The following is a 16,600-nucleotide window of genomic DNA, read 5'->3' as shown; positions in this document are numbered from 1 at the left end:
GATGGAAGTGTACACATAAGCTGTGTGTAGCGTGTGTGGTTTTGGCATCATAGTGGATGGCAGTCACAGATGGGAACAGGACACCCTTCTGGGGAGAAGTATGCACAATTATATGCAGATAAACATCCATTAATTATGGGATTAATGCAGTTGCCTTGTAAAAAAAAGAACTATGAAAACCATATATAATTGAATTTACCCTCATTTATGGGGAATGAATAATGTAGAAGAGTCAGGCATAAATGGGATTTCTGCAGGAAAGTGCAGTACCTGGAACATACCACTGGAGGGCACACGTCTACTGTTTTGTAAGTTAGTTTGAATATTCTCAAATATCCAGCAAAGTGTGTGTGAAACAGAGAGACAGACAGGGGATGGGGTAATTATGGAGACAAAGACAGGGGGGTATTTAAATAAGGCATTCTTCAGATGGAGGTCAGGCATGCACTATTCATCAGAACAGCTATAATTATATTTCTTTATGCTGCAGCAGTTCTGCCGATAAATAACAATTTAAAAGATCTACTTGAGCCCAGCGTGAATGTGGCATATTCAGTTTGTAGACACATTCTCTGTCGTGAGTCAGATTTTACCATTTAATGGAAGTGCCAGACGTGTTCCACATGACAGGACACAGAATATATTGTGTGAGGTTTTTAGGTCACGCCCATGACAATGCTTTTCCACATTCACACGAACACGCAGGCACAGAAGAAAAACATAACTGTCCTGGATTTGACCACCGGAATATAAAAAGTCACTGGGAATAAAAAAGGAGATGGAAAGTTTCATTTTAAATGAATCTGAAAGGGAAACATTCAGTTTCTGCGATAAGAAGTCCAAACACACAAATCATCCCTATCAGGCCTAAGAGGGTAAATTTAATTGCAGCTATTGTAACAGGTACCAGTCATTAGCTTTCCTCTGTTATTAGTTTTATTGCATATCAGCTACGCCAGTATGACACACACATTACGGTGGGCACACAAACAAAATGTAATAAAACGATAAAACTTCTTTAAAACCCAACCTTGCTCACCCCAAAATAACTCATTTTCCCTCCGAATACCTGCAGGTAACTGTCAAATCAACACGTAGCCCTGGCACCAGCTGCACATGGCTCACGCTTTCCAGGAACAAATTATACGTCTTATTCACACACATCACCATGTGACACTTTGGATAAGCATCATTAGCCACTTTATCTGAGTTTCTCTGACTTCTCAACTATAGGTCTTCAGACAGCCAAACATTCGTTTTTTTCACCTCAATTCCAAAAACAGCAACACAAACTGGGAAGTTGACTGTATGAATTAAAGAATTACATGTTTCTTTGTGTAAATTAGCCAGTTTGTAGGGACATTACTGCTGCCTACTTGGCTGGATTTTGAGGCACTATAGGCAAAATGAACTAGAGGAAAATCTAGAATCAAACAACCTCTGCAAGATCTTTTTCTTTCTGACTAGTTCACAATGCCTCCTTATGAGGACATATCATGTTTTGCTCCCTTCAGAGAAGATACCAGTACATTACTTTTTAATAACACAGGTTCAACTGACTCTGGTTGATTACAGTGTGCACATACCCCTCATGTTATTTATATAATGTGTGTTTGAGCTGAACCTGACGTTAAACTGGTTATGTTGGTGACCTCTTGCTGGTCTCTACACTGCCTTACAGTATAGATGTCTCTCTGTTGCATTGTCAGCCCAGACATCTGCTTTTTGCAGCTTTACAGTATTTGCTCTGACTACTTCAAACCATTTGCACATGAATGAGTCCACAAAGTGATAGTCATCATGACGACTTAGTTTTGTGGGCTATGTAGGCTGGAGTAGAATTCCTTTTCCACTGAAGACATCTACAGCTGGAATTGTAATTCTCCCAACACTCGCTGACCAGGGGGGATGGTTAACCCAGTACACAAACATTCGAGCTTGACTCCTGATTTTCAGCAAATTGTCTCATGTTTACAGTGGTGAAATCAACTAAACTAAGCACTTTTACTCAAGTATCGTACACTTTTGAGTTACCCATACTTCACTTGACAATTTCCTTTTCATGCTACTCCACTAAATTCCAGAGGCAAGTATTGTACTTTTTACTTCACTGTATTTATTTGACAGCTAAATTTACTACAAATCTACTTTCCTTGCAAAATAATATTTTGCATTCAAAACATGTGAGCATCTTATTCAGAAATGATCCATTTAGATACCCACTGGCACACAGAGTAGAATTCATGCAGCTTATAAATAAATGCTATTACAGAGGCCTATTAATGCATATCAATACCAAAATACCAAAACATATAGCATGAACATGGGACATATTTCTGCATGAGCACTTTCACTTTTGTTACTTCAAGTTGGCCTACAGAAGCCAGAGCTACTTAAAGTACGATTTTGAATGTAGTTGTTTACCAACAATGCAGTATTTTCACTCTATAGTATTCGTAGTTTTCAGTACTTCAGCTACTACTCCTTTAAACAGCAGTGTAGCTGACACTGGTGCTAATTTAAATGCACAATTGAAAACTTTTTCCTAAATATTCATCAGTGTGCGCCTTCAACGCATAAAACTTTATCAATTGTAAGTGCTTCTTATCATGTACTGGAAATTTGCCGCGGCCTTCTTTTTTCAGGAAATGATAGTCGTCTTGTCCAATCGCGACTCAAGTAGAGGCTTGTCCCCGCCTGTTTTTGGCTCTTGAGAGTGCCTGGACTAATCAGCGCTCGCCTCCGTGTGTTCAGCCATTTTGTAAGAAAATCAAGCAAGTCTGCCGCCCTACCTTCGCTTCAGACCTGCAGTTTTTTTCTTGTGCAATGGACGGGTAAGTGAAAAAGAACCGACACTTAAGACTAAATTTCCTAAAACAAACCGACCTCCGAGTAATTTCGTTTCATATGTCGGTTGCTTATTAAAATATTTCGATTCCGATAGCTGTTTCACTTAACCGTTAGACCGGGAAAGTTTTGAAAGAGTTTTTTTTTTTTTCATCAAAACATGCAACAGTTAGCAGGAGCGTAAGCTAACTAGCAGCTGCTAGCCATCGCTACTGCTAGCAAACGTTAGTTATGTGAACGTTTAACGGACATACTTTTCATTCTCTGTAACCTGGACGAACGCTAAGCAAACGTAACTTAATGAGAGTTACGATTTGAACTTTGAGTTTTACATTTCAGTAACAAACTGGCAGTACTCCGTCGTTTGCTAGCGCAGTCAGTAGTTAACAGTGGCTAATAGTACCTTGGTAACGTTAACTTGGTTTCACGGGAGCTCGAGCGCTAGCTAAAGCAACGTGTCTCATTTCCGCATTCATTTGTCTGCGGAGTGCCAGGGCCATGTTGAAGATGTCTGGCCTGAGCATTTCACGTTGATTCAATCAGAGACTCCTAAGTTAGCGTTACACCGGGTTATCTAAACAGGGTAGGATACACAATGGTCCGCCGTTTCAATCAAGCGTTTTCTAACGTTAGTCGTTTGATCACCTGAATTCGACAGTTTAAAGGACTTTCAAGGCGGTGTGAATTTCGCCGTCGACTGGTTTAGCGATACGCGTAACGTAAAATTGTAATTATAGATTTGTTTCATCATTAATCTTACTTCTGTTCACGTAAATGTTCACTCTTAATGTTTTGCCAACCCACTACAGCCGTCTAGACGCTGACTTGTACCCTCTGGGATCCGGCTACGTCCCTGAAATTGAGTAAGTATTTAGTCTATTTTGCATGGCTGTCTTTTGCTGGCATTGTTTAAGATGTTGAGGTGCTTTTTGAATTTTAAGCTTCGTACTCGTACCTGAGTGCGGAAGGCAGTTTGCTTTTGGTTGCACAGCACTATGTTATTCAATTGCAAGGGCTGTGTTTTTCCCCATTGTTTACCAGATTGTGTTGTTATGATGAAGTGTTTCATGTGATCTTGTGATAGGTTATAGGCTGTGGGGAATTTTCTGTGTTTCCTCTACGATTATAAACATTCTTTCTCTTTCACAGCAGTGTCCATGACATATCAGTTGGCACAAAGGTAGGCATTTTTTAATCATCTCTCTGCAGTTCTGCCTTTTTAACTGTCTCTCCTATCAGACTAATGCTAAGAGTAGAAATTTGTATGTAGCATTGTAAAATTGCTGTTGTGGTTTTTGCAATCTCAATGCTGTAGTTGTATATTTGTGAGTTGTGATGATTGTGATACCCATTGAATCATTTGTCGGTTTGGAGATTCAGTATGTTTTGTAGTTTAATAATGTCTACATTTTGCCATGAATTGATTAATTAAACATAGACATTTGTGTTGTTGAAATTTCTGCAGCTTTGAGATCAGATAATGAGTTTTTATTGTATTTATGTTTTTCTAACAGTGTCAGGGATTTTTTTGTCTCACTGCAGCCAAATTAATTTCTAACAAACAGATGTTTGAGAAATTTTTGATTTAAGTCTGAGTGGAAATGGAAGAGAACTGTGCCGACATTGGTAACTGGAATAACATAGCCTGTCAGTTTGCAAGAGCTTCCTCTATAATTACAGAACTGCTGTCCAAAGCCATTTCTCATACGTAATGAGTTTGCAGTTGCATGCTGGCTCTACTGTTAAAGATTTATGACATACAACCAAATGGTCAGCACGTATAGTTTGCAGCATCTCTCCAAGACTGTGTACACAGAATATTTTCTAATTCAATTACAATAGATTATCTGAGGTGGGGCTTCATGTTTTCCTGTCTTGTTTCTGTTGGGTTATGTGGTTGTTGGGAAATGAAACTTCCTGTTTATTTTTTGTGTGTTCCTTAATAGCCTTTTGGCCTTACTGGAATGTTAAGAAAGTAGCTGAATCTTGCCCCGACCCTTACTATTTATTCATTCTCATTTCACAAGTTCCTTACAAGACAACTCAACCAGGACCAGTGAAACAAATCAACAAAGTATTGTCAAATGCGTTTTTTTCCTGCTCTTAGGATTTTTTTGTGATGAGGGAGCTGTTGCGTGCTTATGTAACTGACTCTTCTAAACATGTTTGTGTTGGCAAATGATGTGTGCAGACTTACTGAAGCAGGAACATGTTTGTTTTTGGCAAACTGCTGGTTGTTAACTTGCATACCCAATAAAAATGCCTACTCAAGTAGTAATCCTTGGTAACAGGACCTGCGGCAGCTATGTGTAGGTGGAGTAACTGAACTCAACTTAGGGCTGTAACCATCCTCCCGCAACAGTTCTCATCCTCCTGGGCAAAGGTCTTTACATTGTTTAAACAAGCACTCTGACACACACGCCCGTAACAGGGACACACCCCAGTCCCTCCATTAGTTTCAGGCCTGTTTTTCAGCTTGTTAACAATGCGCATTTTAATAGGATCTGATCAATACTGAAGATTTGATTACTGGTGTGATTTCTTTTTTCTTAAACTTTTCTTGTTTTCTGGATTTCATGTGCTATGGTAATGATGATGCTGAGTTATGGAGCGCTGCCTTGCTGGAATCTGTAATTATTCCGTCTGGGCAGAGTGTCTGGCATTCCGCGGTTGCATTCCAATCTCCCCCCTCCAGCCCCCTGATGAGGCACAGCTCCCTGCCCCCTCCACTGGCAAAGGCTGATCAGAGTGAACAAACATGTCTGTACCTGTGTTCATCTCCTTTGTGCTTTTCCCGAGAGATTACCTCCCCCATGCAAAGTCCAAAATAAGGTTGTTTGCAGACGCCAACACAAGTACCAATGAATCCTCACAGATTTAGCCTTGTGAGATCCCAATTTCCCACGTTGAGTGCTTCATTAGAGGTTGAGATGCCATGTTCTTTTTCCTTCTTTAATGCGGTGCAAACCAGGTGTGACATGTGTGGTGCAGGGAAATTGCCTTGGTTGCATTTTACTTTTTAAAGTAAAGTTCAAGGTAGACCATTGTTAGTGAGAGGAAGCTGCTCAACAGTTTCAGTATGTTGGCCAGTAATGTGTCATCATCTCCTGAAGGTTACCATTATACTGTCAGCGTCTTGAGCAAACAAAAGGATGTGAACAAGTCAATACACATTTAGTGGGTTTGCGTTGGAGAAACAGGTTTGGCACTGTGTTGGAATCAAGTTACAAACCTTTTATAAGATCTGTTTTTCTTCCATTGGCTTTGTAACTTTTACTTTTGTTCTCTCTACCGTACTCCCTCCCCAAAATCTATACAGAGATATAGTCTTCAGTCCATTATTACGGAGTCCTCTGGTTTGTATATGACTTTATGTTCTTGCTCTGCACTGTAGGCTGCCTTAGCTCTGTGGTTATTATTAGAAATGGGGAAGTCGGGGGAGAGAGAGAAAGCAAGTCCGTCTGCCATGGAACAGTAACCATCAGTCCCCAGGAGGAAGTTTAGCAAAGCCCTGGAAGCAGGCCTGATCTTTCAGCTCTTCCTGTTTGGAGTTGGTCTGCTGACTGATAATGTGACACAGCCCGCCTACGACCATTGAGTCAGGCTGGAGCCACTTCCTTCATTTCTCATGGTTTGCATCTACCCTTTGCACATTTATCATAACAAAAATATTGGTTTGTTTTTAATTTTCTTCCCACCAACTACAAAACACCATTTACGCAAAGATTGAATGCTGGCCAATGTAGGAGGGCCCTGATCCTGAATCCTCAACGAAAAGGCATAGGAATGTCGCTTGTCGCTTTAAGTTCATGAACTGAGAGAGTAAACCCTGTTTGTGTGGGCCTCAGAGTGAGAGTGACCCACTCAGCCAAACCATCTGGAAGTCAAAGGGTAGTTTATACTACTGCCTACAGTGTTGTGTTCTCAGAGTAACTGACTCAGTACCCCGAACCGCTCCTTTGCAGTCTTCAGAGGCACCACCAAATGTTCTCTCTCGGATCGCCTTTTTTCCTGCTAAGATTTTCATGATACCAGAATTTTAAACTTCGATACAATCTAAACAGTACAGTGGCGGGCACACAGTGCCAGTACAGAAAAGGTCACCTAAAATACACCAACACATTTGTAATAATAATTTATTCTTTTGACAATTCTGTAAAGTATCAATACTTTAACTTTTGACAATTCCTTAATTCCTACCTTTGATGAATAGATTTGCTGCCTGACTGGAAACCACTTTGCATATTTAAAGGGCAAGATTCACAAGGTGGAGAAGAATGCCAACAAACCTGCAAGACTGGTTGTTGTTAAAGGGCTCCGGGGCTCTTCAACTCCCAGAGTGTCCTTGGGGCTCCATATGTGTGTGTGCTGCCGTGTAACAATGCCCCTAGTCTCAACATGAACAGGACCTTCATTGTAGAGTGCTGTAGAGCTTAGGCTGCTGAGCCACTGCTTGTGACTGCTATACTTCATCTCCCACAACCACAAACACACAAACAGCCCTGAAACAGCACTTTATATCTACTGAAGAGAGAGATGAGGCTGTTTCAGCAGACAGTAAAGTAGTGTGAGCTGGAAGTATCCCCATCCAGAGGGCCTCAGTGTGTTATCCTTCATCCTTATAAGAATTATGAGAAGATGAGTTGTACTGACTGACAGCTGCTGTTGACATGAGCTTTTATTACTGACTTGTGTGCTTACAGCTGAATAGTAACTGTTCTTCCTTGACTGTAGCTGGTGGTAAAAAATGATAATTTGGCACATTGCCTCAACCCAGATATACTGGCCCACCCTTACTGACTTTAAGGTTTTGAACTAGACAGTACTGTTAAATGAAACGGGAAGATGTGATTATAATGTGAAGTCAAATATCCCTGCTGACAAGCTGGGTCACTTAATTCTTCCTGGTGAGGAAGGTGGAGTTCTTCTCAAGCGTGTTTGCTCAATCCTCTTTTGGTTATCAGATTACTTCCTGCTTTATCACACAATGGCTCAGTAATATGAGCGCTATGCTCTCCACCTGCCATGCTGTGCCCTCATTGGTGAATGCACTGAAGTGAACCATTGTTTTCTCTCCTTCTGCAGAGGGGATCCGACGAACTCTTTTCTTCCTGCATATCCAACGGGCCCTATATCATGAACTCAGGTAGGGGGGTTGCCATGGAGGGGTGAATCCTTTTTATTGAAGTGCTTGTCGTGTCTGGTTTGTTTGTGTTGCCATGACGATCAATCCATTATTCAGGAAGAACCAGAGCCTTCTGTTCCCTCCCTGATTGTATCTGCCTCTGTTTTTTTTTTTTAATCTTGCAGCCAATGGCAACGACACCAAAAAATTCAAAGGTGACGTCCGCAGTCCTGGTGTTCCGTCACGTGTGGTCCACGTACGCAAGCTGCCCAACGACATAAATGAGGCTGAGGTTATTGGACTGGGACTGCCCTTTGGGAAGGTCACTAATCTGCTGATGCTGAAAGGGAAAAACCAGGTAAGGACTGAGCCATGCAGGTCTGCCCACTAAACCTGTATGGCTTGCACTCCTGGGTGAAATTTCTCTTGCAGCCAGGGGGGAGGGATCGGCTTTCGTAGCCCTCTGTCCTGACCTGAAAATTCTGACAATGTCCCTTTTGTCCCATCCTCGTGGTTTAGTGGGTAGGATGAGAATTCTACATGCTGAGATTTCCTGGAGGAAGACATTGAATCCCTCTTGAATGTCTTCATTATCTCCTATTTTCTATTACCTGCAGTTCTGTGTCAAAACATACAAAGGTGTCAAATGAGATTTAGCAAAAAATAGACAGATGCGCAGTGAAATGCTCATAATTACAAAGATTTATAACCAACTAAATTATTAATAACACCTAATAAATATAGTCTCAGAGTGGCATCTTATTATATGTGGTGGGAGAAGCAATTTTAATGTTTCTCTTGTCCTCCCCTGCAGGCGTTCTTGGAACTGAACAGCGAAGAGTGTGCACAGACCATGGTGAGCTACTACTCCTCTGTCACCCCTGTCATCAGAAACCACCCCATTTATATGCAATACTCAACCCATAAGGAGCTCAAGACAGACAACTCCCCCAACCAAGTGGTAAGGGCTGCACGCACACATGCACACACACTTTCATGCTGTCTGTAGATTTTAGGCTTAGATTACTCTAGTCATTGTGAGAAGCTAAGAGTTGTGGTGTTGGTTAAATGCAGAAAATGTAGATTTCTTCCTTCTACCAGTCACAAATGTATTGGTCTAATCTTTGTGATCCTTGTAATTACTCAAGTGCAGTGTAATTTTTGTGTCTTAAGTTTGTTGAAGCATGCTTAAAAAAGGGCAGTTTCTTTGAACAAAGAATTGTTACCCACATTAATGCATTCATTTATTACTTCATACTTTTCATGTCCATGCTTAGAAGATTCTCTGTCATTTCCCCTTAGCGTGCCCAGGCAGCTCTGCAGGCAGTCAATGCGCTGCACGGAGGTGGAATGGGCGGCATGGCCATTTCTGCAGATGCAGCTAGCGTCGGAGGAGGAGCTGCCCAAAGCCCTGTCCTCAGAGTCATAGTGGAAAACCTCTTCTACCCTGTCACCCTGGATGTACTACACCAGGTATGTTTTGTAGTTTGGCTGAGCCACAACAGTTACCTAGTAGTTTCGACTGTGTACTCGAGGTTTGTCACTTCATTTTTAATCTTTAAACAGACCTGTACTTTGGATGGTGGGCATTAAAGTGACCCATGGTATTTACATAATGAAATGCTTGTCTGTGGCTCACATTTATTACAACAGAATTTGCAGATCGGGTAGCGCTACATAAACAAATTATGCATGTTGGTAATAGTGGGACTGTTGTTAGAATATATATGCAAATGTATTTCCTTTGTTTGTCTTCCAGTGAAGTGATGAAAAGAGTGCTGTCATGATGTTGTCCCTAATCTTGCTGTCTTCCCTCCTCAGATTTTCTCCAAGTTCGGCACTGTGCTGAAGATCATCACTTTCACTAAGAACAACCAGTTCCAGGCTTTGATCCAGTATGCCGATGGCGTGACAGCGCAGCACGCCAAACTGGTGAGACTTGTACTACTAATGCACTTTGTCCCGATGTTTCAGTCTGAGCTTGTTACCATTGGGTATCTGGATGATTTTTTTAACCTTTGCAGTAGGATTTGGATTATGTATGACCAATGAACCAGTTGATCAGTGTAAAGCACTTCACATACATGGTCCTTTGTCTAATGCTCCAAATCTGTCTCAGTCTCTGGATGGACAGAACATCTATAATGCCTGCTGTACCCTGAGAATCAGCTTCTCCAAGCTCACCAGCCTCAATGTCAAGTACAACAACGATAAGAGTAGGGATTATACCCGGCCAGACCTCCCCACTGCGGATTCCCAGCCCTCCATTGACCACCAGACCATGGCAGCTGCTGCATTTGGTAGGGCTGGAAGAAGTTATTGTGTGTGGTTCTGATCGTATCTATAAACGTTAACACGTCTGTCTATACATAGTCCAGTTGCCTTTGAATTAGTGTCACTGGGTTTTGCTTCTTTGATTTATTCGTTATTATTTCAAGTATTGATTTGATGGAGATGGTTGTGTTCTTATTTTTGTTTTTTTGTTTTTTTGCCCCTTGTTCCAGCTGCGCCCGGCATAATCTCAGCCTCTCCCTATGGTGGAGCCCATGCCTTCCCCCCAACCTTTGCCATCCAACAGACAGCAGGTCGGTACACAAACTCTTTCTCACCGTGCTATTCCATTTATGAGATCTCTATCCCTTTTGCAAACATTTGCTTGCTACACATGATATTTAATTGGCCTTGATGCCAACAATTCATGTTTTTCATATCCCTCTTCCAGACCTCTTGAGTAGGGAGAGGAGAGTAATAAGCTCAAAGTAATTCATATTTTGTTCCTCTTAGGCCTGTCAGTGCCTGGCATTCCCAGTGCCCTGGCGTCCCTGGGTGTGGGCCATGGTAGCATGGCGGCTGCAGCAGCGGCCGCCAGCCGGCTCGGGCTGTCAGGGCTCGCTCCTTCTGGGGGACACAATGTCTTGTTGGTCAGCAATCTGAACCCTCAGGTCAGTACACTCACTTGGCTAAAACAGCTCCTGCTTCTGTCAGTGCAGTGCTAAGAACTGTTCAGATGTCACAGTGCCATTTGTTTACACTATGGTTCATGAACCTGGATCCATTTGTTCAAGAGCTCCAGTGCTTTGCCCCCCATTTCCCATCACCCCACGTGATCAGACTAGTTGGAGTACCTTTACCACTGTTTTTAATTAAAAGGGGGTCATCGATTCAGAGCCTCTTCTCTTTCAGGACCTCTCTGTGTTTGACCAAACCTGCTGCATTTCTGACCTGCCACTTTGCTCACTGTGAATTTTAAGTTTATTCAAAACACTAACTTCTTTTTTTTTTTTTAACTTACCATTTCATATCTTCATTTTTGTCCATTAGTTGAAATCATTCTTGAGTTGTTGGAGAGACAATATTACTTTTTTCTTTGTATTTTTTTTTTAAAGAAACACATGTCCACAATTTAGGTTTATATATATGTATACGTGTATATATAGTGTGTAGAATGTATAAGTAGTCTGTTACACTCATTACATCGACTGTAGTAATGTAGTCATTGCATTAAACAAGTCTACTTTAAGATCAGCCTTTAAGCCGGAACAGGATTATAAAAATTGATATTCACACTTGACTGTTATTATAATGTAATTTTAGAAAATCTAAACAAACAGCATGTAATTTAAAAGTACATATTGTCTCTGCCTTTTTCTGTATTTCATTGTTAATCTTTTTTTCTCTTCTTTTTCTCCTAGTGTTCCCATAGTGACAGTGCATTTTAATTTAGCCAGTTCTACTGTCTGAAGCACTACATTTCTTTGTGTATACTGACCTTGTTTTTTACTTCCTTTTCTCTCTCTTCTTTCTCTGTCCCCCTCTCCCTCTTTTTTGTTTTAAAACCCCCCCTCACCTCAACTCTTGCCAACTGACTGCACGCCCCACGACCAATTGTTCCTTCTGTCCTCCTCGCCCCTCTGCCCACTCCTCTGTTACTACTTCAACCAACTCCTCCTTCCACCTACCCAACCCTCTTTCCCCCCAATTCATCGCCCCCAATTTGGACATCACCCACAAATTGAAAACACAACAAAAACACAACATTGGCACCTCTCTGGTCCCCTGATTATCATCTGTCCCTCCATTATCTTCTCTCTTTCCTTCACCTCATCTTCATCTCCTCTCTTCTCTCTCCTCTTTCATGCTGTTTGAATTCTCTCCTTCTCCTCTTGTCCTCTCTTCATTCTCTTCGTCCCTCATCTCCTCTCCTTCCTCCATGGTACTGTGGCCTTCCTGTGGACCTCGCTGCCTGTGGCCTGCGGACATGTCCCGACTCCACTCCACTGTCCTCCACTCCGCTCCGTCTTTTTTCCCCTCTCCCCTGTTCCCTATCCCCCTTTGGCCCCCTGCCCCGCTGCTCCCCCTGCTGTCTCTAAAGAGCGTTACGCCACACTGCCTCTTTATTCTTTTCGGTACGTTATCATCCTTTCATCTCCTTTTTTATTACTACTGTTACCTCGCAAGGTGGGCATGTCTTGTCTCATGTTGTTGGCTTTGGTTTTTTTTAACCACTGATGTCTGGTCATCAGGCTACAAGGCTATGAAGGGTGGGGGTGTCGGTTGTTGGGGGTTTGTATGACCTGTTGTGGTTGTTGTGAGTTTGTGTGAGGAAAGTAAGGTGAGAACACCACACAAAGCTGCAGCATTTCATTTCATTTTTAACAGCGTCGGCTGGCTGTCCGTGGGCAAAATAAAACATTTGTGCTTCATCTTCAAAGAGCGCAGCCCGTCAATGGAAATATTGCCGCGCTAAATAGAAATGTGGGAATCATTTTGTTCAGGAATCAGGCGAGAAGCCGATCTAAATTCCAAAGCATCACCCTCAGGAAAAGGATAAAAGTCAACACTTTATTTGGTTCCGCACGGTCCAATTTTAATCCATGAAAATTCATCAAATTTCATTTTTGTTAAGATGATTTCTCTGTGGTTGCCTCGAGTCACTCAGCAACATAGTACATAGATGAAGTGCTGCTGCTTCTTTAGTAATTGTGAGTTGACATATCCCTCGGATTATGTCACCATATTATTCTTTTGCAGTCTCTCTCAGTTACTCTTAATGTGGGTATGTGCATGTTTAGTTTATTCTTGCATGTTTCTCTATTAGGCCCTCAAGTCGGTCAAGAAATCAACCTTTTCTTCACTGTAGAGTGATCAAACTGATCAGAACTACTCATTTTACTGCTCTGATTTTTTTGCCTTCAAATCACTGCCTCCCCCTTCTCAAGCATAACCATTTTAGCTGTCACCATCTGTGTGATTGTTATCTAAGAGGGCTTATGCAGGATTAGATCTAGAGATGCACAGTTAAACAGAAATTTAGTAGAATAGACTGACAATTAGTTAATAATCAGCCAGTGTTCATGTAGAAGCAGTATGAATATTAATGTCCCTGATTTGATGGTTTAAATTGTTTTCGTTGCTGTGATTGGCTGTGTGGATCCTGTTAAGGCTGCGGCACGTTTTGTTGCACTTGTGTTGTGACACCTTCCACTTCCTCCTCAGGTGTGTATGGCGATGTGATGAGAGTGAAGATCCTGTTCAATAAGAAGGAGAATGCTCTGATCCAGATGTCTGATGGCACACAGGCTCAGCTAGGTAGCTACACTCCAGCCCTGCAAAATCACTGCTGGCTTTCTTTGATCTGGAATTTTCTTTCATCTTGTTTTTGATTCACATCATTTTACCATACATTGTTTGGAGCCTTTACCTAGTGGGCCTCTGCTGAGCAAACAGATGGCTCAACTGTTATCATTCATTCACAACTGAAATGTGACACGTGTCATGCATATGTATCAAGGATTAAAAATCAATTAAATTATCCCCAGTGGATATTAAATAGTTAATATAGATTAAAGTGTCTTATTGAAGTCCAACAATTTGAAAGTTGACTTACACACTCAGATGTATGAAGTCATATGTGTGTGCAATCTCACAAGCAAGTGTTGACTATCTTCATGCTCTCTCTCAGCCATGAGCCACCTGAATGGCCAGCGTCTTCATGGCAGGGACATGCGTGTGGCATTTTCCAAACACACCACAGTGCAGCTGCCCAGAGAAGGCCACGAGGACCAGGGCCTCACAAAGGACTACAGCAACTCACCGCTGCACCGCTTCAAGAAGCCCGGCTCCAAAAATTACTCCAACATCTTCCCACCCTCCGCAACACTCCACCTCTCCAACATACCGTGAGTGCAGCTGGAAGAGCCTCATTTTCATTCCCGGTTTCTCCCTACCAGCTTTTGTGCCCGGAGCTTTTTCCTTTGTTGTCCTGACTCAGTGTTGATTTGGTTTCTGAGGATTACGTAGTTGTGACAGTATTTTCTAAACATGCTATACTAGAGGTGTGTTTTAGATTCAATGATGCCTCTTGTGTCCCGTTTCAGCATACCAGTAAATTAATGCAAATAAATAAAGGGAGTGTAAAGCCACAGAAATGCTCTGTGTTGACTCTGTTGTCCCTTCTGCTCTCAGGCCTTCTGTGGTGGAGGATGACCTCAGGAGGCTTTTTGCCAGCTCAGGAGCCACAGTCAAGGCCTTCAAGTTCTTTCAGTAAGTCTCATTCCAGTCACACTTAATTGTTATGTCCTTAGTGGTGGTTGAGTTCTTGTCTTTCTTCAGAACACTCTGCAACCTCCAGATGAAGCGTTACTCATAGTCTGCTTTTCCTCAATGCTGAACAAGACAGCTCACTCAGACTGTGAAGTACAGCGTAGCAGCCTTAGCAAAAGAGAGCCGCACATCGACACTTTCAGAACACTCTGTTCTCTCATGTTTTATCAGGAAGGACCGCAAGATGGCCCTGATCCAGATGGGCTCAGTCGAGGAGGCAATTGAGTCCCTCATCGAGTTCCACAACCACGATTTGGGAGAGAACCACCACCTTCGAGTGTCCTTCTCAAAGTCCACCATCTGAGTGCCTTTTCTTCCTCCCTCCAAGTCTGCTGCCACCTGAATGCCACTTTAGTCAAGGTTGCCTTCAGTGGAAGTGGTCACTCTTACATATTTATGGCTGTGGTTCTTTGTAGAACGTTGCTCCCTTCACCCCCAGTCTTAATTATTTCCTCTTGTTAAAAGGTTTGGGTTGCGGATTTAAGTGATTCTACTTATTGATTCCTGGCTTTTTATTATAAGACACCAAACGTTTACAACAAATGCATTTATTTCCTTTTGATTTGTCACAAAACTGCAGTTCAGCATAAAACGCAAGGTATTTTGAATTAAAACATAGGATATTCCTTCCAGAGGAAATTTTGTACATCCAACTGTCTCAACGCAGTCGTGTTGTGAAAATATGCACAACTCTGAGCTGCTGAGCAAGAGCAGTGCACAGGATCTTCTTTTCTCAAAACGAAGGCAAATGTGAGTTTCTCCTCTTGTCATGAACGAATTGATTGTTTGTTGTTTTACACTTATTTATCTGTGAGCCTGACCTGCTCGCGTTAGCTGATTCTGGGGCATTACGGCTTTGGCCTGCATTCTTGTACCATGCTGCGGTACGTTAGACTTCTCCACTGAAGGAAGTTATTTAAGCATAGTTACATTTTCCTGTGTCTCTACTCTGCTTTATGAAGCTTAGCTACACCTTTAAGCGGTAGGTCCTGCCTTTAATAAGTAAATACTATCCACATGCATCGGTAAACCAATCAGTCAAAACTTAGCTCAGGAGTCAGTAAGTGGAATCAAAGCGCGTTTCTGATCTAATCCCTGGTTTTGTAGGAACTGGTTCCAGTTCAGGACCTGTTCCTGGTACCCAAACCGTATTGTTCATCTGTTCCATCACAAACCTCTAAGTGCGCTCCTGGGAAACGGGCAACATTCTGCAAAGAGATATGTTATTACCTTGGAGGTGAAGTAGGGGCAGCTGATGAACTGTCACTTTAGACCAAATCGCTTAAAAAAAAAAAAGAACACCTTCCACCATGGATGTTTGCTTATGTGGATGAATCGTATCCACACCAGACACACTTCAGCATTCCTTTTACTGTGATGATCGTATGGATATATATATCTGTGTGTGTGTGTGCGCCTTTTTGAAAAGCCACTTTGAACCTGTTTGGCCAGTCAGAAACGGTTTGAGACAAAGGATTTTGTTTTGGCTCACAGCACCCACCACCCAGCAATTAATTTCCCTGGTATCCATTTTTCTTTTTGTCCTTTTGTAAGTGCCCACCTCTTTGCTTCGGGGGGTCCATACCACTATCTAAAGTTTCCAATGAGGACACGCGTTTCTTTGAATATCTGTCTACAGCCTTGTGCCTTACTTTGCCCCCACCAGACTGCCTAAAGCGATGTTCTGGTGTCATTTGGGAAAGATGTGGCTCTCAAAATGCCTTTTCTGTTTTGTTCCACCCCCCCTCCCCACCCCCACCCCCACCCCATGCCTTTTGATACTGTATGTACCAGCATTGCTAAAATGGGGGAAAGTGGCTCATTCAGTCTTTTCCTCTTTAAGCATAAATGTTGTTCTAAGGATTTGTATGCATATATCCCCATGACATGTATGTAGAAACTATGAATGTAAGTCAGTTAGATGCCTGATATTTTTGCTTGGTGACGTAGCTCTGTTAGGTGTGTTGTGGCAGGAGTAGAGCTGTGTCCGGCCTTCCTGTCTTACAGTCCCCCTTCACCTCTATT

General features: G+C 42.2%; 1 protein-coding gene across 3 annotated transcripts; it reads left to right on the top strand.

Annotated features, from left to right (window-relative positions):
- The first annotated feature begins 2,765 nt into the window (after positions 1-2,765).
- Positions 2,766-15,877, top strand: ptbp1a (polypyrimidine tract binding protein 1a). 3 transcript variants are annotated; one of them, XM_070980026.1, is made up of 16 exons: positions 2,766-2,834; positions 3,657-3,710; positions 3,997-4,027; positions 7,933-7,993; positions 8,158-8,330; positions 8,787-8,933; positions 9,275-9,445; positions 9,794-9,904; positions 10,092-10,272; positions 10,477-10,557; positions 10,757-10,914; positions 12,345-12,378; positions 13,469-13,561; positions 13,935-14,151; positions 14,438-14,515; positions 14,747-15,877. In XM_070980026.1, the coding sequence occupies exons 1-16, from the start codon at positions 2,827-2,829 to the stop codon at positions 14,877-14,879; spliced, it is 1,731 nt and encodes a 576-aa protein (XP_070836127.1). In that variant the 5' UTR covers positions 2,766-2,826; the 3' UTR covers positions 14,880-15,877. The 3 variants fall into 3 exon arrangements, with proteins under 3 accessions (XP_070836127.1, XP_070836128.1, XP_070836126.1); XM_070980027.1 differs by lacking the exon at positions 2,766-2,834 and adding an exon at positions 3,327-3,430; XM_070980025.1 differs by lacking the exon at positions 2,766-2,834 and having other exon boundaries at positions 3,582-3,710.
- The last annotated feature ends 723 nt before the right edge of the window (positions 15,878-16,600 follow it).

Source organism: Chaetodon trifascialis, chromosome 14 (genome assembly GCF_039877785.1).
Source record: "Chaetodon trifascialis isolate fChaTrf1 chromosome 14, fChaTrf1.hap1, whole genome shotgun sequence".
Classification (NCBI taxonomy): domain Eukaryota; kingdom Metazoa; phylum Chordata; class Actinopteri; order Chaetodontiformes; family Chaetodontidae; genus Chaetodon; species Chaetodon trifascialis.
Note: the sequence above shows the minus strand (reverse complement) of the source record. Positions and strands in the feature narration are given on the sequence as shown.